Raw genomic sequence first — 24,156 nt, 5'->3', positions numbered from 1 at the left:
GTTGCTTCCATCTCCCATTGTAAGCAGAATTTTACCTCAATTGCCAAGCCTCTTAATAAAGCTGAGAAAATCCAAGCCTCTTAAGAAAGCAGAGACTATCCCAGCCTCTTGAGAAAGTTCCCAAGGCCATACACTCAGATGTACAGGAAGAACCTTGATTTTAATGTAACAAGCCTCAAATATCTATACTAAGAGCCCCAATGACCACTGTTTTACTCTCTATTCTATTCTATTCTATTCTATTCTATTCTATTCTATTCTATCCTATTCTGTAATATTCTATGGCTTGTTACTCTTCATCTTTCATTCAGCTGGAATCCAGTTACTCTAGTTTTAACATCAGACTCTTATTCTCTAGACATCTATAGTTTGTCAGAGATACAGTGGTCATATGTCCCAATTTTGCAAGAGCAGTTTCAGTTTACATGTGTAATCCAGTGTAATAATTAATAGAGACCATAGTCTAATAATTTATAGTCTAATAATTTATAGTCTAATAATTTATACTCTTAAAGGTCCTGGTCCAGACAATTATGTTTTCCTAGCCATACAACACATAGAAGGTGTTTCTTGTCTCCCACAGGTATAGCCAAGCAAGTCCATACATAGATTGGGGAGCTTTATTTCTTCATGATTGCCATTATTCTCCAGTTTTCTTGGCCTGTAATAATTTAAACATAGTTTTCTAATTATTGTTATTTGACTGTAGAACTGATCATCATTGGGTTAACCTGTGGAAATTAATCTCATATGTCTGTGCCCAGGTTCCTCTTTTGGCTGAAGTGTTTGGTATAGAGGGAAATATTTTCAGGTTTAAAATCAATGAAGAAACTCCCCTGAAGCCCAGGTATGAAGTCCCAGATGTCATCACAAGCAAACCAAGGACTGTAAGGTAAGCCAAGGATCAAAATATCTTGAGTACACCCTCACTGGGTTATTTTCTCATACTTTTGTAGTAGATTTTGTGTACACCTCATAGTTTGTCTATCCAAATCCACAATCACTTGCAGAGTTAGTTTCCATTTTGTAAATTACCCATTCTGTTTTCTCATCTACCATTTGACTCATCAACACTTATTAAAGGATAGAGCCGGAGCTTTTGATCCCTTCTTTCCTCACAAAGCAAACAGTTGATCTGCCAGACTTTTGGGAGCAAATAGAAGAAGAGCTATTTCATATACTCACCCTGATTATCACAGGGCTCCAGAGACCTAATGCACTAGCCAAACTCCCATGCTTACAGTTAGATTGACTCACTTTAAATTAAGGGTAGTCTTAGAAGTGTAACATCTAATTGATTTAGAGCAGAGATTAATTAACAGTCAGTCTCTAGGTGAAATAAAATCTTTGGGGATTAAAGCATTTTCATATACCTGCAGAATCTTTATCACTTCTCAGCACACTTTCCAGTGTTATCTCAACTTGGTTCTGCCTGTTGACTTCTGTTATTTTTTCATATTATTCCCCTAAAGGAATATAAGATTATGCCAGATGCTTTAATTTTCACTACATTATCATAGTTTATGTAGATTATTTTTTCATGAAAAATAATTTTTTTTATTTCAATGAAAAAAGATCAGTAGGTTATAAGGAGAAATTAATTCAGTTATGATAGAACCATCATAAATTTAAAATACGTCTATTCATTAAGCCACTACTATATGCCAATATTTAGGAAATGGGAATTAAAAAGAAACTGTTCTCAAGGCTTTTCAGTTTGGCAAATGATTGTATATGTAAGACACACACACACACACACACACACACATACATCTCCTCATGGCCATACTACATTATGTTTTACTATCCTAAAGGAATCATTTTACTAGTAGATCATTTAACATTTTTATATCTGTGTTCATAAGTAAAATTGGTCTGTAGTTTTCTTGTGTGTATATTCTTTTTTTAATTTATTGGGTGACATTGACATTATTGGGGTTAATAAGATTATATGGGTTTCAAGTGTACAATTCTATGATACATCATCTGTATATTTCACTGTGTGCCCACCACCCAAAGTCAAATCTTCTTCTATCACCATATATCTGACTCCCTTAATCCTTACTACCCTTTTTCCCCTTCCCTCTGGAAACCACCATATTGTTGTCTGTGGTGATAAGTTTTTGTTTATCTTGTTTGTCTACTTGTAACTTTCAGTTTTATATTCCACATGAATGAAATCATTATTTTGCTTAGCTTGATATTCTCAAGATCCATCCATGTTGTCACAAATGGCAGTGTTTCATCTTTTCTTATGCCTGAGTAGTATTCCATTGTATATATGTACTCTATCTTCTTTATCTAATCATCTACCAAAGGACACTTCAGTGTTTGCATGTCTTGGCCATCATGAATATAGTGCTTCAGTGAACATAGGTTGCATATATTTTTTTGAATAAGTATTTTCAAATTTTTTGGGTAGACCCAGAAGAGGAGTTGCTGGGTCATATGGTAACTATATTCTTAATTTTTTTGAAGACCCTCCATGCTGTTTTCTATAGTGGCCCTCAGTTTACATTCCCACTGCAGTGAATGAGGGTTCCTTTTTCTTCATAACCCCTCCAACACTTATTATTTATCTTGTTGTGATATTCATTCTAGTTTTGATTTGCACTTTTCTAATAGCAAGTGAAGTAAAGCATCTTTTCATAAGTCTGTTGACCATTAATTTGTATGTTGTCTTCTTGGGAGAAGTGTCTGTTCAGTCCTCTGCCCATTTTTTAATTAGTTTGGGTATTAAGTTGTATGAGTTCTTTATATATTTTTTATATTAAATCCTTGTCAAAGTGGTAGTTTTCTTTTTCTGTGCTGTCTTTGCTATGTTTGGGGGTCAGGGTGATATCAGCTTTATGTAGTAAATATGGTATATTGGTTCTGCTTCTATTCCATTCATTTGTAGAAAGCCTTTGGCTATTGCAGTAACTAGAGAGCTAAAAACTACATCACTCCATTTCCCAGATTCCCATGTAGCTAGTTTCAGATGTCAGGCAGGTTCCATCAATCAGATGCATTTACAGGTACTTTGATTTCAGAACTGAGTTTCCCATTTTGCTGGTATGGATTTGGAAGATATAGAATGGCTCTAAAGCTACACTGGTTAATGCAGTGGTTTCCTGATCTCTGGATTGCAGCTAAGTGGCATGATCCTGGAGCCCAACCAGTTGCCACAGTGACTTCTGATTACCCAACTTCCTGATTCTAGCTGAGATGGAAGTTCCATTGGCCATATAGTTATGTAGTATTAGAGGCCCAGTGCACAAAATTTGTGCATGGGTAGGGTCCCTAGGCCTGGCAGGCGATCAGGGCCGATTGGGGCCTTCCTTCCCCCGGCTGCCAGCTGGCAGCCAGGGCCTTCCTTCATTCCACACCACCCCCTGGTGGTCAGCACACATCATAACGGGCGGTCAAACTCCCGAGGAGAGTATAGGCCAAGGTCAGCCACTGCCAATATCTGCCTGGGGCTACCCAGCATGAGCTACAAAGCAATCTGCACATGGCTGCTACTTGTTCTGAGATGCTCAGGAGAGGCCAAGTTGTGAACCAAGGCCACTATTGCAAGCCTGAGTCCACTTGGAGAGAGGTACAGAATACGCCGAGGCTGGATGCTGCTTGTTTGAGAATTTTTAGGAAAGTCTGAAGCATGAGCCAAGACAGGTCTTTCATGTGGAAAAGCCACTGGAAACACCTTGGCTGGACTTGCAAGTTGGTGTGATGGGGTCTCTGGGAATCACCAGGTCAGGAAGAACAGTGATAGCCAGGTTGATGGAAACTTAGATATAGCCCCCGCCTGCCAACTCTCTGGGGGAAGGGCTTAGAAGAGGAACAATAAACTCTGCCAGCACTTCTGTCTGGGAGAAAGCTGCCTCTCCAACTCTCACCCTGATGCCAGACACTTCAGTTCCTCTCCATATGACCCTGTGCCTTTCAAACTACAGCCCCAGTGCTGGAACTCAGGGTGAGTCTGAGTAAGTCTGTGTTCTGGACCTTTAAGAACTACCTGGGACTCCAGAAGCTCTCTGTCTCACTGAGCCACAATCCTGGCTGATTCTTAACAATCAGAAATTATGGGGATTTCTCTTCCTGGCACTGGAACCCTAGGCTCGGGAGCCTAGTGTGGGACTGGAACCACTCACTCCTCAGGGAGGACCTCTGTAGCCAAGATATCCCTCCTGATTTTTGTCCACCACATGTAGGTGTGGGATCAGCACATTCCACATCTCCATCCCTCCCACCAGTCTCTATGTGGCTTCTTCTTTATATCCTTAGCTGTAGGACTCCATTCAGCTTGATTTCAGGTGGCTCTGAGTGTTAGTTTTTCTGTAGTTGTATTTTTTATGTCATGGGAGTATGCAAGTACCACGTTTATCTTGACTGGATCTATTTATTCTTGCTTTTATTATTTTTACATTACAGATGAGGAAACTGTGAAGTAGAAAGATTAACTTGTCCAAAGTTATATACCTATTGCATGGAGCTATCTTCAATCCAGGCTCTCTGACACCAAAGCCCACGCTCTCAGTTATGGCTCTCCATTGCCTTATCTATGCTATGTCACATAAATATTGATTTACTAATTGATGAATTTGAACTGAGAAATATGTTGAGCCATATAAACCTACAATAATTGGTTTTTCTATTCCTGCTTTGTTTTCTAGGCTGACTTCATGCTCAGGAGATACAGGCAATCTCATATTGGCAGATGAAAAAGGAGATCTAAAGTGTCATATCACGGCTAACCCATTCAAAGTAGACTTGGTGTCTAAAGAAGAGGTGGTGATGAGCATAAACTCCCTGGGCCAATTGTATTTTGAGCATCTGCAGATTCCTCTCGAGCAAAGGTATTTTTGCACATTACTTGACACATAAAGAATTTAAGAAAACCTGATTGTGAATACCAGTTGCCTAAATCTATAATATATCAACACAGAAAATTGGTTTGCCTTATTTTATGGAATATTGTTCTGAAATTTTTCATCTTTCACCTGTGCAGGTGAATGCAGGCTTAATGATAAGAATGATTCCCATACTTTTGCAAGCATAACACTCTTAACACATCCTGTGTAATGGCATTCTCAACCCTCTGCACCCTCTTAAAAAAGCACTCTGTTGACTTGATAAATATTAATATGAACTAATCAGAATTTCACTTTATTCCTTTACAATAACATGAGTTACCCTAGACTTATCTATGAGAAATGTTAAATATAAAGACACATGATTAAAAGTAAAGAGATGGAGAAAGATGTACCATGCTAACACTAATCAAAATAAAGTGAACGTAGTTATATTAATTTCAGAAAGATTAGACTTCAGAACAAGAAAGTTATGCCCTAGCCCAGTGGTTGGCAAACTCATTAGTCAACAGAGCCAAATGTCAACAGTACAACGATTGAAATTTCTTTTGAGAGCCAAATTTGTTAAACTTAAACTATATAGGTAGGTACATTGTTATTAACTTAATTAGGGTACTCCTAAGGCTTAGGAAGAGCCACACTCAAGGGGCCAAAGAGCCACATGTGGCTCGCGAGCCGCAGTTTGCTGACCACAGCCCTAGCCAGTTTGGCTCAGTGGATAGATCGTCAGCTTGCGGACTGAAGGGTCCCAAGTTTGATTCCTGTCAGGGACACATGCCCAGGTTGCAGGCTCAATCCCCAATAGGGGACGTGCAGGAGGCAGCCAATCAGTGATTCTCTCTCATCATTGATGTTTTTCTCTCTCTGTCTCCCTCTTCCTTCCTCTCTGAAATCAATAAAAATATATTTTTTAAAAAAAAGAACAAGGAAAGTTAGCAGGGATTAAGAAGAGCATTATGTAATGATAAAAGGGGTCAATTCTTTGAGAAAACATAACAGTCCTTAGTGTGTATGTGCTTAACAACAAAACATCAGAATACATAAGGCAAAACTGGTAGAACTGCAAGAAGAAATAGACAAATCCACTGTTATAATTAGACATTTAACACCTTTATATCAGAAATGGATAGATCCAACAGTGAGAAAATCAGTATGAACATAGTTGAATTCAACAGCAAAATCAATCAACTGGATATAATTGGCATCTATAGATTTCCTTATTCAACAACAGTAGAATATACATTCTTCTCAAGCTCACATGGAACATTTTTACCAAGATAGACCATATTTTGAGTCATGAAACACACCTTAAAAATTTTAAAAGAATATCAATCATACCATGCTCTCAGATCACAATGGAATTAACCAGACATAAATAGCAGTAATATGGAAAATTCCAAAATTAAATAACACACTTTTAAATAACACATAAGCCAAAGAAGAAACCTCTAAAAAAATTAAAAAATTTCTGAACTAAATGAAAATACAACTTATTAAAAATTGTGGCATGTAGAAAAAGCAGTGCTTAGAGGGAATTTTTAGCATTGAATGAATATATTAGAAGAGAAAAGATACATCTGATTAGGGTTTTATAACCAAAATTTATTAAAAACATACAACTCAACACCAAAAAAACACACAAAAAACCCACAAAAGCAATCCAATTAAAAAATGGGCAAAGGACCTGAATAGACACTTCTCCAAAGAGAACATACAGATGGCCAAGAGACATGTGAAAAGATGCTCAACATCAGTAATCATCTGAGACATGCAAATGAAAACCACAATGAGATATCACTGTATACCTGTCAGAATGGCTATCATCAATAAATCAACAAACAACAAACGTTTCTGAGGATGCAGAAAAAAGGAACCCTCATACACTATTAGTGAGAATGCAAATTGGTGCAGCAAAACAGTATGGAGTTACCTCAAAAAAATTAAAAATGGAACTGCCTTATGACCCAGCTATTCCACTTTTTTTAAAAAATATATTTTATTGATTTTTTACAGAGAGGAAGGGAGAGAGACAGAGAGTTAGAAACATCGATGGGAGAGAAACATCGATCAGCCGCCTCCTGCACATCTCCTACTGGGGATGTGCCCGCAACCCAGGTACATGCCCTTGACCGGAATCGAACCTGGGACCTTTCAGTCCGCAGGCCGACGCTCTATCCACTGAGCCATACCGGTTTCGGCGCTATTCCACTTCTGGGAATACATCCTAAGAAGCCTGAAACACTAATTTGAAAGAATATATGCACCCCTTCGTTCATTGCAGCATCCTATCTAATAAAGAGGGAATATGCTAATTGACCCTCATGCTGTCGCAAAGATGGTGGCACCCACAGCCAATAAGGAGGGGATATGCTAATTGACTGCCACACCCTCAAAGATGGTGACAGCCACAAGATGGCAGCGCCCAGTCCCCTTGGCCCTGCCGGGGCGCCTACCTCCAGAGTCCCCCAGTCCACTCAGCCCCCTAGCCGCCCAGGGTCGGCCTGAGGCACAGGCAAGCTTTGGCTGTCAACTGCCCAGCTGCCCAGGGCCAGCCTGAGGTGCAAGCAAGCCTCGGATGGTGGCTGCCCAGCTGCCCAGGGCCGCCCAAGGCTCAGATAACCAGGGCCGGCCGAGGCTTGCACTGCCGGTAGTGGCAGCAGCAGAGGTGTGATGGGGCATCGCCTTCTCCTGATCACCAGGTCACCTCCTGCCCCTGAGGGCTCCCGGACTGTGAGAGGTGGTAGGCTGGGCTGAGGGACCCCCCCCACCCCAGTGCATGAATTTTCATGCACCGGGCCTCTTGTTATTTATAACTAGGGGCCCGGTGCACGAAATTCATGCACTGGGTGTGTGTGGGGGGGGGGGAGTGTCCCTCAGCCCAGCCTGCCCCCTCTCACATACTGGGAGCCCTCAGGCATTGACCCCCATCACCCTCCAATCGCAGGATCGGCCCCTTGCCCAGGCCTGACGCCTCTGACAGAGGCGTCAGGCCTGGGCAGGGGACCCTCATTTCCCCCCATCACTGGTTCTGCCCCCAGCCCAGGTCTGATGCCTCGGCCAGAGGCATAGACCCCCATCACCCTCCGATCGCCTGATCGGCCCCTTGCCCAGGCCTGACGCCTCCGCCAGAGGTGTCAGGCTTGGACAGGGGACCCCCATCTCCCCCCGATCACTGGCTCTGGCCCCCGCCCAGGCCTGAGGCCTCTGGCTCAGGAATCATGCCTGGGCAGGGGACCCCCATCTCCCTCTGATCGCTTGCTCCAACCCCACCCAAGCCTGACGCCTCTGACCCAGGCTTCAGGCCTGGGCAAGGGGACCATCATATCCCCCCAATCCCCAGCTCCGCCCCCCGCCCAGGCCTGACGCCTTGGCCAGAGGAGTTGACCCTCATCACCCTCTGATCGCCAATCACCGGATCGGACCCTTGACCAGGCCTGAGGCATCCGGCCGAGGTGTCAGGCCTGGGCAGGGACCCCAGCTCCCCGCGGTTGCAGGCTCCGCCCCTGCCCAGGCCTAACGCCTCTGGCCTAGGCGTCCGGCCCGGGCAGCGGGGACCTGCAGCTGCAGCGGCCCCCCGATCGTGGGCTCCACTTTAGGCCCAGGAAAGGGACCCCTAGCTCCCGGGACTGCCAGCTTCGACCGTGCCCAGCTCCCATCGCTGGCTCCACCCCTCCTTCCTGCTATCACTAGCCAGGGCGGAAAAGGCACCTGATTCTCCGATCATGGCTGGGGGGCAGGGCAAAGGCGGCCCCAGGGCCGCCTTTGCCCTGCCCCCCAGCTCTTAGCTCCCCCCTGGGTTTCAGATCACTGTCAGTGGCAGGGGTCTTCTTCCTGCTTTCCCTTTCGCCTCCCTGCATTGTGCCTACATATGCAAATTAACCGCCATCTTGTTGGCAGTTAACTGCCAATCTTAGTTGGCAGTTAATTTGCATATAGCCCTGATTAGCCAATGAAAAGGGTATCGTCGTACGCCAATTACCATTTTTCTCTTTTATTAGATAGGATAGCCAATATATAGAAGCAGCCCAAGTGCCCATCAGAAGGTAGACTGGATTTTTTTTTTAAAGCTGTGGAATATTTACACAATGGAATACAACTCAGCCATAAAACAGGAAGTCTTACCTTTTGCAACAGCATGTATGGACCTGGAGAGTATTGTGCTAAGTGAAACAAACCAGTCAGAGAAAGACAAATGTCATATGATTTCACTTATGTGCAGGATCTAATTAATAAAATAAACTAACAAAATAGAAACATTCAGATATAGAGAACAAACTTACAGCTATCAGAGAGGAAGGAGTTGTGGGGCTGAGTGAAAAAGGTGAAGGCATTAAGCAAAAAACAAACAAAAAAACCCACCTCATGGACAGACAATAGTATGGTGACTACCAGAAGAAAAGAGGAGTTGGGGGCAGTAGAAGATAAAAGGGGAATAAATGGAGATGGAAGGAGCCTTGACTTGGAGTGGTGAACACACAATACACTGTACAGATGATGTATTATAGAACTATACATCTTAAACCTATATAATTTTATTAACCAATGTAACCTCAATGGATTCAATATAAATAAATAAATAAATAAATAAATAAATAAATAAATAAATAAAATATATAAATCAGTAAACTAAGCTTCCACTTTAGGAAATTAGAAAAATAAGAGCTTATTAAATACAAATAACTAGAAGCAAAAATAATATTAAAAATTAGAGCAGAAATCAATGAAATTGAAAAGGAAATCAAAAGAGAACATCAACAAAACCAAAAGTGTTTCTTTAAAAAGATAAATGATACCCTAGCCAGTTTGGCTCGGTGGATAGAGTTTCAAAAGTTGGAAATGAAAATCTTTATAATTGAACAAAATTCCATCAGTCTTGCCATGTGTTAAACAATTTTATTTGTATTACAACAGAGCTACCAGAGAAAAGGAGAATGCATCAATTGACACCTCTCAGGTAATCTAGATTGAGCAATTTGTCTTTTTTATTATTATTATTTTAATCATCATCATCATTGTGTAGAACAGTGGTTCTCAACTTTGGCTGCACATTAGAATCACCTGGGAATCTTTTTAAAATCCTCATTTCTGGGCCTCATCCTCCGGAAATTCTGTTTCTTTGTTACTAATGTTGTGGCCTCACCCCATAACAAAGAAACAGAATTTCCGGAGGATGAGGCCCAGAAATCAGGGTTTTAAAAAGATTCCCAGGAGATTCTAATGTGCAGCCAAGGTTGAGAACCACTGGTGTAGAATATGTGTCTTGTTCTTTCCTTCTTCTACAGATGGATATTTGATAAATTCTCTGTAAATGTAATCATCTGTCTCTGTTGCTCATCTTATCTTCTCATTGATTCTTTCATTCATTTGTTCACGTATTTATTAATTTATAAAACAGGTAATTCCTGAGTGCCTGCTTTGTGCCAGCCACAAAAAAATGCTAGGCAAAGGGAGTCAGCAGTGAATAAAGCAAATCCTGTGTCTTTATGAAACTTAGAATCTATTTGGAAAGACAGGCACTAAATAATTACAGGTATGAAGAGTGTTACTGTTATGGGTTCACTCAGCAAGATAGACCACCGACTCAGAATTTAAATTTAAGAGCCTTTATTAAGCTGGCCAGCTGACTACAGTTACAGCACCCTGCTGAAGCAGAGGCTGAACTGCAGTGACAACCACAGGAGTTACATTTTATTATTAAATTTTGTGGAGGCCCAGAGAAAAATGTGTCTTTCAAATTCTGGGCCCCCCAATATGGAGGAAACTCTCTTTATTTATACTTTTTCCAGTCCTTTGTCTCCCAAATTTGGAATGAGACTTCCGGGCCTTCTGAGAAAGAAGGCCTGCGTGCTGGGAAGGGGCCATGAGACCATATCTCAAGGCCTGGCCTGATGTCAGTACCTTCCTATCTATGTGTTTTAAGAACAGACAGCACAGCATGACCCGTCTGGCCAAAGCGCCAGATATGCAGCCCAGCACATTACAAAAGGGTGCTTTAGGAGACTACAACAAGAAACTTGACCAGGATGAGGGTCAGGAAAGACCTCCTGAAGGAAATGATGTTAAAGCTGAAATTGATGCATGCAGATACAGTAGCTAGTTAAAAAAAAAAAAAAAAAAAAAAAAAAAGTGGGAAAAGCACATTCCAAATAGAAGGAATTGCATTTTCAAAAATCTTAGGTACAAAGGAGCACATTTGAAATAAATACATACATACATACATACATACATACATACACAAACATAACTTTTAGCAAGAGAAAAGAGCAAAGGAAAGGGTGCTGTGTCACTAGGCTAGAGAAACGGGCAGGGCAATTCTGCTGAGACTCTTAAAATAATTCCTTTTTTTCTCATTAAACTTTGTTTTAATGGGTCTTAAAATTCTGTGACAGATTTTTGGTCAAGTTGTTTCCATTAAAAAGTACTGATTTTAAAAACTAATAACTTAAAAACTATCTCCCCCCCCCCCCCCACACACACACACACAAATGGTCCACAAAATAGTCTCCTTTCCTTCTGAAGATTTGACGATGTATTGTAATCATTAACCGGTCTTTTACCATTAAACTTAAATGGCCAGTAGAGACAAACAGTTCTGAGGCGTTCTTCCACCACTGATTAAGACAGGGTGGCAGGTGTTGGGGATAATACTCATTTAGCCTTCTGAGCTTTCTGAGCAGAGTTGGTGACTTTGTCAGCTCCAGCTGCCTTCTTGTCCACTGCTTTTATGACACCCACAGCAACTGTTTGTCTCATGTCAGGAACAGCAAAACAGCCCAGAGGAGGAGAGTCAGAGAAGCTCTCAACCAACACACATGGGCTTGCCAGGAACCATATCGACGATGGCAGCATCACCAGATTTCAAAAACTTAGGGCCATCTTCCAGCTTTTTCCCAGTACGATGATCAATCTCCTTTAGCTTAGCAAATCTGCAAGCAATGTGAGCTGTGTGACAGTTCAGCACAGGTGCATATCCAGCACTGATTTGGCCTGGATGGTTCAGGATAATCACCTGAGCTGTGAAGCCAGCTGCTTCTATTGGCGGGTCATTGTTGCTGTCACCAGCGACATTACCACGATAAACATCTTTGAAAGACATGTTCTTGACATTGAAGCTCACATTGTCTCCAGGAAAAGCTTCACTCAAAGCTTCATGGTGCATTTCAACAGAGTTGACTTCAATTGTAACATTGACTGGAGCAAAGGTGACCATCATGCCAAGTGTGAGAACACCGGGGTTGTAGCCAATTTTCTTAATTAGGTGCTGACTTCTTTAACAATTTCCTCGTACCTTTTCTGGCTATAAGATAGCTCAGTGGAATCCATTTTGTTAACACCAGCAATCAGTTTTTCACACCCAGTGTGTAAGCCAGAAGGGCATGCTCACATTTCTGCCATTCTTGGAGATACCTGCTTCAAATTCCACTAGCAGCAACGATCAGGACAGCACAGTCAGCCTGAGATGTGCCTGAATCATGTTTGTTTTTTTGTTTTGTTTTTGTTCTTATTTTGAATCATGTTTTTTATGAAGTCTCTGTCTCTTGGGGCATCAATGATGATCATCTAATGCTTGCTGGTCTCAAATGTCCACAGGGATATATCGGTGGTGATACTATGCTCATGTCCAGATTTTGGGTTATCCCATACTTGAAGGTGCCCTTCCCCATCTCAGCAGCCTCCTCAAATTTTTCGATATTTCTTCCCTTTGATTACAACTTGGAAATCCCTTGGAAGAATCAGATGAAAGCTGTGAATCATCTCTATAGCAAAATAATTTGTTATCCTGTTTGAGGGAGTTCACAACTCTAAAGCTTATCCATAGATCCCAGGATAATAATCCCTATATTGAGAGTTCAGGTGTGGCAAAATAACATGTTACTAAACAATGGATGGGTCAACAATGAGATCAGGGAAGAAATCAAAGGATACCTTGAGACAAATGAAAATGAACACACAACCCAAATCCTATGAGACACAGCAAAAGCAGTACTAAGAGGGAACGACATAAGAATACCGGCCTACCTTAAGAAACAAGAAAAGATTCAAATAAACAATCTAACTTTACACTTAAAGCTGTGGTCGGCAAACTGCGGCTCGCAAGCCACGTGCGGCTTTTTGGCCCCTTGAGTGTAACTCTTCCTAAACCTTAGGAGTACCCTAATTAAGTTAATAACAATATACCTACCTATATAGTTTAAGTTTAACAAATTTGGCTCTCAAAAGAAATTTCAATCGTTGTACTGTTGATATTTGACTCTGATGACTAATGAGTTTGCCGACCACTGACCAAAAGGAACTAGAAAAAGAACAACAAACAAAGCCCAAAGTGAGTAGAAGGAAAGAAATAATAAAGATTAGAGTGGAAATAAATGACATAGGGACTAAAAACAAACAAAGATCAATGAAACCAAGAGTTGGTTCTTTGAAAAGATAAACAAGATTGACAAACCTTTAACCAGACTCAAAGAAAAAAAGAGAGAGGATCCAAATAAATAAAATCAAATAAAAGAGAAGTAAAAATTGACACCACAGAAATACAAAGGACTGTAAGAAAATAATGTGAACAACTATCTGCTAATAAATTTGATAACCTAGTCAAAATGGATAAATTCCTAGAAACATACACTCTTCCAGAACTGAATCAAGAAGAATCAGAAAATCTGAACAGACTAATTACAACAAATGATATTGAAGCAGTAATAAAAAAAAAACAACACCTCACAGATAAAGATACTACAAAGAAAGAAAATCATAGGCCAATATCCCTGATGAATGAACATAGATGCAAAAATCGCTACAGAATGGAGTTTTCTCAGAAAATTAAAAATTGCTTTTACCTTATGATCTAGTAATTCCACTTCTGGGAATTTATCCGAAGAAATCCAGAACACTAATTTGAAAGAATATATGCACCCTTATGTTCATTGCCGCATTATTTACAATAGTTATAAAGCTATGGAAGCAACCCAATTTCCCATTAATAGATGAGTGGATAAAAAAGCTGTGGTACCTATATACAATGGAATACTACTCAGCCATAAAAAGAATGAAATCTTACCATTAGCAATAGCATAGATGTACCTAAAGGATATTATCTCAGTGAAATGAGTCAGCCAGAGAAAGACAAATACCATATGATTCCACTGATGTGTGGAATCTAAAGAACAAAGTAAACAAGCAAAACTGAAACAGACTCATAGACGCAGAAAAGGAACTGGTGGTTGCCAGAGGGGAGGGGGTTTGGAGGACTGGGTTTTCCAAAGATGGGAGGGAGATTTGGGATGGTGCTGAAAAGGTGAAACAATTAAGAAGTACAAATTGGTAGTTACAGAATAGTCATAGGGATGTAAAGTACATTATAGGGAATTTGGTCAATAATAATGTAATAACTGTGTATGGTGTCAGATGGGTATTAGATATTTTTGTGTGATCACTAAGTTACAGAATGTCTAATCATTGGGTTATACACCTGAAACTAATATGATATTGTATGTCAACTATAATTGTATGTCAGCTATAATTGGAAAAAAATTATTAAAAAACAAAACATTATGCTGAGTAAAAGGAGTGTTACACAGAAAAAATAATAATTCAGGTGTGATTTAAAACATACACAGGATCACTTTATAGAAGCTTTAAGTATGAAGAAACAGCTTAGAAATGGCCAGAGGACTCACTCTTTTTAAAAATGTTTTGTAATCCTCACCTGAGGATATTTTTCCATTGATTTTTAGAGAGAGTGAAAGAGAGGGGGAGAGACAGAGAGAGAGAAATGTTGATATGAGAGAAACACATCAATTGGTTGCCTCCCACACAGGCCCTGCAGAGATCAAGCCTGCAACCAAGGTATGTGTCCTTGACTGGTACCAAACCCGGGACCCTTCAGTTAGAGGGCCAACACTCTATCTACTGAGCCAAACCAGCCAGGGCAGGATTCACTTTTTAAAAAGAAATAATGGCCAGAACCGGTTTGGCTCAGTGGATGGAGCGTCAGCCTGCGGACTGAAGGGTCCCAGGTTCGATTCCGGTCAAGGGCATGTACCTGGGTTGCGGGCACATCCCCAGTGGGAGGTGTGCGGGAGGCAGCTGATCGGTGTTTCTCTCTCATCGATGTTTCTGGCTCTCTGTCTCTCTCCCTTCCTCTCTGTGGAAAATCAATAGAATATATTTTTTAAAGAAAAATAAATAAATAAATAAAAAGAAATAATGCATTTCACACACACATAATTTTTTTAAAAGAACTTTTGCTTCTGAAGAATCGAGACTTTGGTAAAGCTGAAAAAGTCTATAACTGTAGATCAAGAGTTTATGAATCTGAGTGGTTGCCATCCCAGTGACTTCCAAAGCCAGCAATAGGAACATAGCTAGCAGTTTGGATAAACGAAGCAGGGTGAAAGTGCCCATCTCAGCCAAAATCTTTTCTTAGGGTCTCACAAAACAGACCTAAGTAGTTTGATTCTAAATGTTTGCCTCACATATTTACAAGGAAAAAATATCTTATATATGTAAAGACCACATTTTTCAAAGTGCTTTCACATAATTTCAAACCATGTTAAATGGTGTGGCAGTTCCTCAAAAAATTAAATATAGAATTACAGTATGATCCTTTTATGAGTACATATCCAAAAGCGAAAGTAAGCAAACAGATAGTTGTATACTTATGTTCTTCATAGCACATTATTTACAGCAGCCAAAAGGTGGAAGCAATCTGGCAATCCGGGTGTCGTTGACAGATGAATGCATCCACAAAATATGGTACATACACACAGTGGATTACTATTCCATTAAAAAGGAAGAAAATTCTGACACCTGCTACAAATGGATGAATCTTGAAGACATTATACTAAATGAAATAAGCCATACACAAAAGGACAGATACTGTATGATGCCCACTTACATGAGATATCTAGCTGAGTAGTCAGACTCATAGAGACAAGAAGTAGAATAGTGGTTGCCAGGAGCTAGGGGGAGGGAGGAATGGGGAGTTATTATTTAATGGATACAAAGGTTTAGTTTGGGAAGATGTAAAAGTGCTAGAGATGAATGGTGATGATGGTTGCACAACAATGTGAATGTATTTAATGCCACTTAAAATGGTTAATACACTTAAAATGGTTAATATGATAAATTTTGTTATGTGTATTTTACCACAATAAAAAATATGTTCATGTCAGTTATTGTTCATAAGGATGATTATTGACATTTATATAGGACACAGATCTAATTTGTTAAACATACTGACATCACAAACTAGTCTTGAGATGAACTAATTTTTTGGTCTAATTTTTTAATAATCCAAATAAAATGTGCTTGCAACATATAAACTTAATTTGCTTTCTTTTTTTGTGCCAACAGAAAAATCAAGAGGATCTAGGCCTATGGGAGGAGAAATTTGGAAAATTTGTGGATGTCAAACTTAATGGTAAAATTGAAACTGGTGTAGTGCTAAAACAGATATTTCCAAAATGGCTAAATATCTCTATCCAAAAGTTCCTGGAGCTTCGGCACCTAAACAAGTAACTTCTGTAAGATGAACAGAAATCTCAGATTTGAGTCCCCTATCCTAATATATAAAAACCCAGGGTCCATAACGACTGACCAAAGGCTCTACCGAACACTGGAAGTCAGTCCTGCAGTCAGTGCTGGCTTGCCGTGGCGCCCCAGCACTGACTGCCGAGGGAGCTGCTGATCAGCCCCGCCTCTCTGATCAGGCCCAGAGATAGGCCCGGAGACGCTAACTGGCATAGAAATTGACCAATCAGAACCAAATCTGGGTGAACTGTGAGGAGCCAATGGCTGACTAGGAGGCAGAGCTTTTGACACTGACTGGCATAGAAACCAACCAATCAGAACCAAATTGGCCGGCAGGGAAGGACAGTTGGGGGCGAGATCAGGCCTGCATGGGAGGGCAGTTGGGGGTGAGATCAGGCCAGCAGGGGAGGGCAGTTAGGGGCAATCAGGCAGGCAGGCAGAGTCACTTAGGGGCAATCAGACAGGGAGGCAGGTAAGTGGTTAGGAGCCAGCAGTCCCAGATTGCGAGAGGGATGTTCGATTGGAGAGAGTGCAGGCTGGGCTGAGGGAATTCCTCCTCAGTGCACAAATTTCGTGCACCAAGCCACTCATTCTTCCATAATGCATTGCAACAAAGAAATAATGATTATATGCCTTTTGTGGAGCATATAAAAGAACTACAGGCCTCATAGAGCTTATAGTCTCATGGAGTGCCCTAGATCAGCACACTATTTGCACTATCCAGTATATCACATGGCTGCAAATTCCACATTCTGTTTTTATGAGAGTCAAGTGATGACAAAACAATCTCTAGAGCTCATCAGCTCCAACATTCCAAGCCAGTGGTTCTCAACCATTGCCAGGCTTCCCCATCATGCACATGAGCATCACATGCCCATCTGTGACATTTCTCCCTAGGCTTAGTGATGGGAGTGTGTGTGTGTGTGTGTGTGTGTGTGTGTGTGTGTGTGTGTGTGTGTAGTTTGTCTCTTTGGGAGATACCTTTCAGATATTTGGGACTTATGTAGCCAGAAAAAATACTCACTTTCTTCCTCCTCCCTGCCCTGTAGAATGGCAGACTCTCCCTAATTCCTTGAGAATCCCTGTTCTAGCATCTATATCTATAGCCTAGTACAGTGATAGCGAACCTATGACACGCGTGTCAGAGGTGACATGCAAACTCATTTTTTTGGTTGATTTTTCTTTGTTAAATGGCATTTAAATATATAAAATAAATATCAAAAATATAAATCTTGGAGAACCAAGATAGCGGCGTAAGGTACAGACCTCTGCGTGCTGCCTCCCACAACAACATCGAGACTACCAACTATAAAAGAAACAGTTGTCATTCAGAACCATGGGAAAGCTTCCCAGTGGAGGCTCTACAACTGGAAGGAAAGAAAGAAGAGCATTGAGACTGAATAGGTTGTGCAGAAGCTCCAAGAACGAAGGTACGGAATCGCGCACCAGGCTGGCTGCAACTGAATGCGCGGTTTTCTTCAACCAGAAGGGGATGTGGACTCTCAAATCCACTGAGCGTGTTTGGGGTGAGATTCTGAGGACCCAGACACCTACGGGGAGAAGCGGGATGGCCTTGCAACGACCCGGAGAGTGAGAGTGGCTGTCTCGCAGAACTGCTCACTGGCACTTGGGTATGCGAGTTGCTGAGTTGTGGAGAGGCGAATAGACATGGAGATGCCATTGCCTTGGCCCCGCCCTGGTGCTTCCCGGGGACCCCGCCCTACTCAAATTACATCCCCAACCAAGCTGTGCTAGTGGCACAAAGAGAACCACCAGCGCTTTTGTAGCCCAGCCCAGCAGAATGCAGATTTCAACTTCTTGCATACATAAGGGACACAATAAAGAAGCAGAATCAGGTTCGGAGGAAGCCGGAGCCTGACACAGCTGGGCCGGCGACATGGAACCGCTGTACCAGCAAACACACAGGCAGGCCCACCAGATCCAGTCTCACATGGGACGCTAGGAGATGGCAGACAGGCAGTCTGTGCACTTGGTAGAAAACGAAATCCAAGCAAGCATACCAGATATTCAGCCACCAGGAACACCTGGAGATTTTGTCCAGCAAGGAGCCGCCCAACAAAGGACAGAATGCCAAACTTCGTGTTGCTGAGATGGCCTCCGTGAGGTCAAGTCAGCCCCCGTGGGTCCGAGGCGGCCCCCGAGAGGCTGGGATGGCCCCAGTGAGGCTAAGGCAGCCCCGGCGAGGCTGGGATGGCCCCAGTGGGGGTGGGATGGCCCCGGTGGGGTTGAGATGCCCCAGTGAGTTTGAAACAGCCCTCGTGAGGCTGAAACGGGCCCAGTGAGGCTCAAACGGGCCCGGTGAGGCAGAAATGGCCCCAGTGAGGTTGAGACGGCCCCATAAAAAAATAAAATAGCCCTGACTGGTTTGGCTCAATGGATAGAGCGTCGGCCTGCGGACTGAAAGGTCCCAGGTTCTATTCCGGTCAAGGGGTCAGGGGCATGTACCTTGGTTGCGGGCACATTCCCAGTAGGGGGTGTGCAGGAGGCAGCTGATCGATGCGTCTCTCTCATCAATGTTTCTAACTCTCTATCTCTCTTCCTCTCTGTAAAAAATCAATAAAATATATATATTTAAAAAATAAAAAAAAAATAAAGGAGACTGTGTCAAGGACACATGCCTTGGTCGCAGGTTCCCTGACCCTGGTGGGAGGTCCGTGCAGGAGGCAGCCACTTCATGTGTCTCTCTCACATCGATGGTCTGGCTCTCCCTGTCCCTTCCACTCTGTCTAAAAATCAATGGAGAAATATCCTCAGGTGAGGATTAACACACAAAAAAAATTAAAAATAAATAAATAAATAAAATAAAAGGAAATAATTATCCTAAAATATATATATATCTTGAGAAAAAACTAAGATGGCGGCATAGATAAACACCGGAAATTGCTGCCTCCCACAACTTCAAAAATACATCTAAAAGACAAAACGGACATCATCCAGAACTACAGGAAGGCTGGCTGAGTGGAAATCCTACAACTAGAAGGAAAGAGAAAAGCACACTGAGACTCAGAGGAGGTGCGGAAGTAAAGTGCAGAGGTACGGAGGTGTACGCGGCAAGGGCTGGCAACTGAGGACGCAGCTGTCTTTTTGATCAGGAGGGAGTCACAAGCCCCTGACTGCTCTGAACTCCAGTTCCGGGAAGTCTCTGGGGACCCAGATTCATATGGGGAGAAACTGGACTGTCTGGCAGCGGGCAGAACTCGGAACTCAAGGGCGGCCTTCTCTCAGAGGTGCTTGCAGCGATTACAGGGACACTGAGACACGGGGCCTCTTAGGGCAGGGCTGAGGATCAGCCATAGCTGTTTGCTCCGCCCTGTTGATTCCCTGAGACCCCGCCCCACCCAAGCTGCAGCAGAGGCTTTTGCATATGAATGCCCTGGCCCTTTGTAATCTGAAAATTACCGAACAAACTGCAGCTGGGCCAGACAGACCCAGAACTTCCAAGAGAAGGCCCAAGGCCCCACAGCAGCTTGCATTGCTTCACAGCTGGGCCTCATTTGGGCACCTCCAAACCCCAAACAAGGAAGAGGAATCTGCAGATCTCTTTATAGCTCCTATTGGGTAGCCTCAGGCAGAGGCTAAATTAGCACCTCCTTAGATCCAAGAGCCAGTGTCAGAGTGGGACCATCCAATTACAACTCCTCAGATCCATAAGGGACACACTCGGGGGCAGACTCATTGAGCACCAAAGCCCTACTGAAGCAAGTCTTGCCCCATAAGGGTGTCTTCAGCACAGTTCTCCTCCCACCGTAGGCACAGCTGATTCTCACAGCCAGTTGGCCTGGAGATCAATTCCTCCCAGTGATACCTACAACAATCAAGGCTTAACTACAACAAGACTGTGCACAAAGCCCACAAAGGGGTGCACCAAGATTGTCCACCTCAGGTAATTGGGGAGGCTGAGCCACTGGGCCCTATAGGACACCTAGCACAGAAAGCCACTCTATCAACACAGGGAAGCATAAAAAATGCAGAGACAAAGAAACAGGTCACAAATGACAGAAATGGAGGAAAGCAAACTACTGGATATAGAGTTCAAAACAACGGTTATAAGGTTTTTCAAGAATTTTCTAGAAACCACCGATAAATTTAGTGAGACCTTGGAGGATATGAAAAAAAATCAACTAGAAATTAAGCATACACTGACTGAAATAAAGAATAATATACAGAGATCCAACAGCAGACAAGAGGATCCCAAGAATCAAGTCAAAGATTTGAAATACAAAGAAGCAAAAAATACCCAACCAGAAAAGCAAAAAGAAAAAAGAATCCAAAAATATGAAGATAGTGTAAGGAGCCTCTGGAACAACTTCAAGCATACCAACATCTGAATTATAGGGGTGCCAGAAGAAGAGAGAGAGCAAGATATTGAAAACCTATTTGAAGAAATAATGACAGAAAACTTCCTCTACCTGGTGAAAGAAATAGACTTACAAGCCCAGGATGCACAGAGAACCCCAAACAAAAGGAATCCAAAGAGGACCACACCAAGACACATCATAATTAAAATGCCAAGAGCAAAAGACAAAGAGAGAATCTTAAAAGCAGCAAGAGAAAAACAGTCAGTTACCTACAAGGGAGTACCCATACGACTATCAGCTGATTTCTCAACAGAAACTATGCAGGCCAGAAGGGATTGGCAAGAAATATTCAAAGTGATGAATAGCAAGAACCTACAACCAAGATTACTTTATCCAGCAAAGCTATCATTCAGAATTGAAGATCAGATAAAGAGCTTCACAGATAAGAAAAAGCTAAAGGAGTTCATCACCACCAAACCACTATTATATGAAATGCTGAAAGGTATTCTTTAAGAAGAGGAAGAAGAAAAAGGTAAAGATAAAAATTATGAACAGCAAATACATATCTATCAATAAGTGAATCTAAAAATCAAGTGAATAAATAATCTGATGAACAGAGTAAACTGGTGAATATAATAGAACCAGGGGCATAGAAAGGGAGTGGACTGACAATTCTTGGGGGAAAAGGGGTGTGGGGGTGCAGGAAGAGACTGGACAAAAATCATACACCTATGGATGAGGACAGTGGGAGGGGTAAGGGCAAAGGGTGGGGTGGGAACTGGGTGGAGGAGAGCTGGGCGGGGGAAAAAGAGGAACAACTGTAATAATCTGAACAATAAAGATTTAATTAATATATATATACATATATATGTATATATATATGTGTGTGTATATATATATATATATATATATATGAATCTTTGTTTTACTATGGTTGCAAATATCAAAAAATTTCTATATGTGACACGGCACCAGAGTCAAGTTAGGGTTTTTCAAAATGCTGACACGCCGAGCTCAAAAGTTTCGCCATCACTGGCCTAGTATATGATCAGGGCTGACAACTTGCCCAAAATTTATAAGCAAGGGGCGGGGGGCATCATAATCTTTTTTGCCTTCTCTATAGAACCCTCATTCCATACACTCCTCCAAATAAGGATCATTTGAGGTCAAATATTTTAACCTACAAATGAATTTAAGGTGATGTTATCTTTCTGAATTATTTGCATTTTCCCATATCTCTAAAATAATTGTTAACAAAAAGACTTTGCCCTTGGTTAAAGGAAATTTATGTGTTTACAATCACAGGGTATTCTGAGCAGCTAGTGCCCTGGACATTATAGTCCCTGAACACAGTGAGAAAAATAATCAGGCAGGAGACACCCACTCTTTCATCTAGCAAAGATTAAAATTGTTCAGTATCCTTTGGTTTCCAAAGCAAAGGAGTACCTAATATATTTTAGAAAAGTTTAGATTAAAAAGAAAGTTAAAACTTTGTAGCCATATGTTACCAATAAAAAGATTTAGTATAAATGAGGATACGGAGAGATTCAGCACACAGTTAAGTGAACATAAGTGATGAGTGACCAGAACTTTGCCTTTTACATTTTTGTATCCTCACAACACCTGAATACAGAAGTCAGCACACGTGGTTTACTGATAGATCAGGGAAAGCTCCCATCTCTAGATCTCTAGTTTAGTCATCTTGCTACACTCACAGTTAAGTGATTGCCCTAATGAGAAGCAAAACTCAGTCAATATCCTGGTCCCCACAGGTCCTGCCTCCGTTGGTTTGGATTTCTCCTTGCATGGATTTGAGCATCTCTATGGGATCCCACAACATGCAGAATCACACCAACTTAAAAATACTGGGTAAAGTGAAAACAAGAATTATTATGGGAAAAGCATTGCTTATAGATCTTGAAGAATCTCCCTTGAAGTACCCTAGCTGGTTTGGTTCAGTGAATAGAGCATCAGCCTGCAGACTGAAGGGTCCCGAGTTCAATTCCAGTCAAGGGCACATGCCCAGATTGCGGGCTCAATCCCCAGTAGGGGGCATGCAGGAGGCAGCTGATCAATGATTCTCATCAATGTTTCTATCTCTCTCTCCTTCTCCTTCCCTCTCTGAAATTAATAAAAATAAAAAAATTTTAAAAAAGAATCTTCCACTCAGAACAGTAGTTCTCAATTTTTTTTGGGGGGGGGGGTGCACAAAAAATTGGGTAATTCTAAGAACTGTAATGCTGAACCTAAAAGTATAAAGAAAGTAAATATATGGAGTTGCTGTGGTTGAAATAGGGGTTGGGGGGAATTTTCATCACATCCCCTCCTGTGTTTTGCCTTTACCTCTCAAGGCCTTACTGTGGAACCCTGAGAGAATGCACTGTGAAAAACACTGACCTAGAAAAAACGCTTTTACTAAGAAAGGACAGTGAGTCAGAGAATGGGAAAGTGTAGCATTTCATATCACCTTTGATTTTCTCAGGGAGGTCATTTCAAACTAATACTACTGGCAAATAAATGCCAGAGGCAGATGACTAACTGGAAGTAAAATCAAAGAGACACAGAGTCTGATCAGGTTTGCCAGGTTCAGATGCCGTTTATGTGACAGGGCAGCATAGTGACAGGTGCATCAGAAACCGTGCGGCTCTAACATCAACCTGAGCTGTGCTCCCCACCCCAATTCAGGCCATGAATTTTTCCCTACTCAGCACTGGATCCGCATGTTAAGACATTATCATTTTGTTTAAGTGGCAAAGAAATACAAAATTTGTCAAAAATATCTATTCTGTGCTTGCTATTGTAGAGGATTCACAGGAAACAGTCCTACACTCACAAGATATATTTAGCAAAGATGTCTTAAATAGGAGATTATGTATACCAATTGTCAATTGAGGGATGCAAAGGAATCAAAGGAGGAGGACCATATTCACCCAGGTTGGATCAGAAACCTTTAGGGAAGTGGTAAAGTTGAACCTGAAAGATGCATAGGACCCAAGTGCAGGGGAGAATGGAGCCATCTTATTAATAATACATCTGTGATGGTAATTGATAATCCTTCTTGTGTGTTTCAGTGGTGAGGATGCTTACCGTCTTTATAACCTGGATGTCTATGGATATGAAATACATAACAAAATGGGCATTTATGGTTCAGTGCCTTATCTCTTGGCCCACAAACTGGGTAGGACTTTAGGCATTTTTTGGTTGAATTCTTCTGAAACACTAGTGGAGATCAATACAGAGCCTGCAGTAAAGGTAAGCTATGGACCATGTCTGTATGTCCCACTTACAGAAGAAACAAAACTAGTAAAGTGTAGTCATAGCTCTGGGCTTTATAGTGGCAGTGCTCTGCCACCAGTCATTGCAGTATAATCAGTGAAAGTTTATAGTATATATGAAAGGAACAGATTGTTACTCCCATATGGATGAACATTGTAGGTTAGAGGGAAATATTTCAA

General features: G+C 41.7%; 1 protein-coding gene across 6 annotated transcripts in view; it reads left to right on the top strand.

Annotated features, from left to right (window-relative positions):
* The window catches only part of GANC (glucosidase alpha, neutral C), a 77,479-nt gene that overhangs the window by 12,616 nt on the left and 40,707 nt on the right, over window positions 1–24,156 (top strand). For 5 of the 6 annotated variants that reach the window (XR_009453832.1, XR_009453838.1, XM_059704273.1 and 2 more), the window contains exons 4-9: window positions 765–892; window positions 4,656–4,838; window positions 9,765–9,807; window positions 16,206–16,272; window positions 22,474–22,570; window positions 23,773–23,953. Coding sequence is in view for 4 of the 6 variants with exons in the window: in XM_059704273.1 (XP_059560256.1) it covers window positions 765–892; window positions 4,656–4,838; window positions 9,765–9,807; window positions 16,206–16,272; window positions 22,474–22,570; window positions 23,773–23,953 (699 nt within the window). In the remaining 2 variants the exon portion in view is untranslated. The remainder of the gene's footprint in view (window positions 1–764; window positions 893–4,655; window positions 4,839–9,764; window positions 9,808–16,205; window positions 16,273–22,473; window positions 22,571–23,772; window positions 23,954–24,156) is intronic. The other variant, XM_059704285.1, reaches the window with a different exon arrangement.

Source organism: Myotis daubentonii, chromosome 1, assembly GCF_963259705.1.
Source record: "Myotis daubentonii chromosome 1, mMyoDau2.1, whole genome shotgun sequence".
Lineage (NCBI taxonomy): Eukaryota > Metazoa > Chordata > Mammalia > Chiroptera > Vespertilionidae > Myotis > Myotis daubentonii.
The sequence above is the reverse complement of the archived record's forward strand: the minus strand, read 5'-3'. Positions and strand labels throughout refer to the sequence as shown.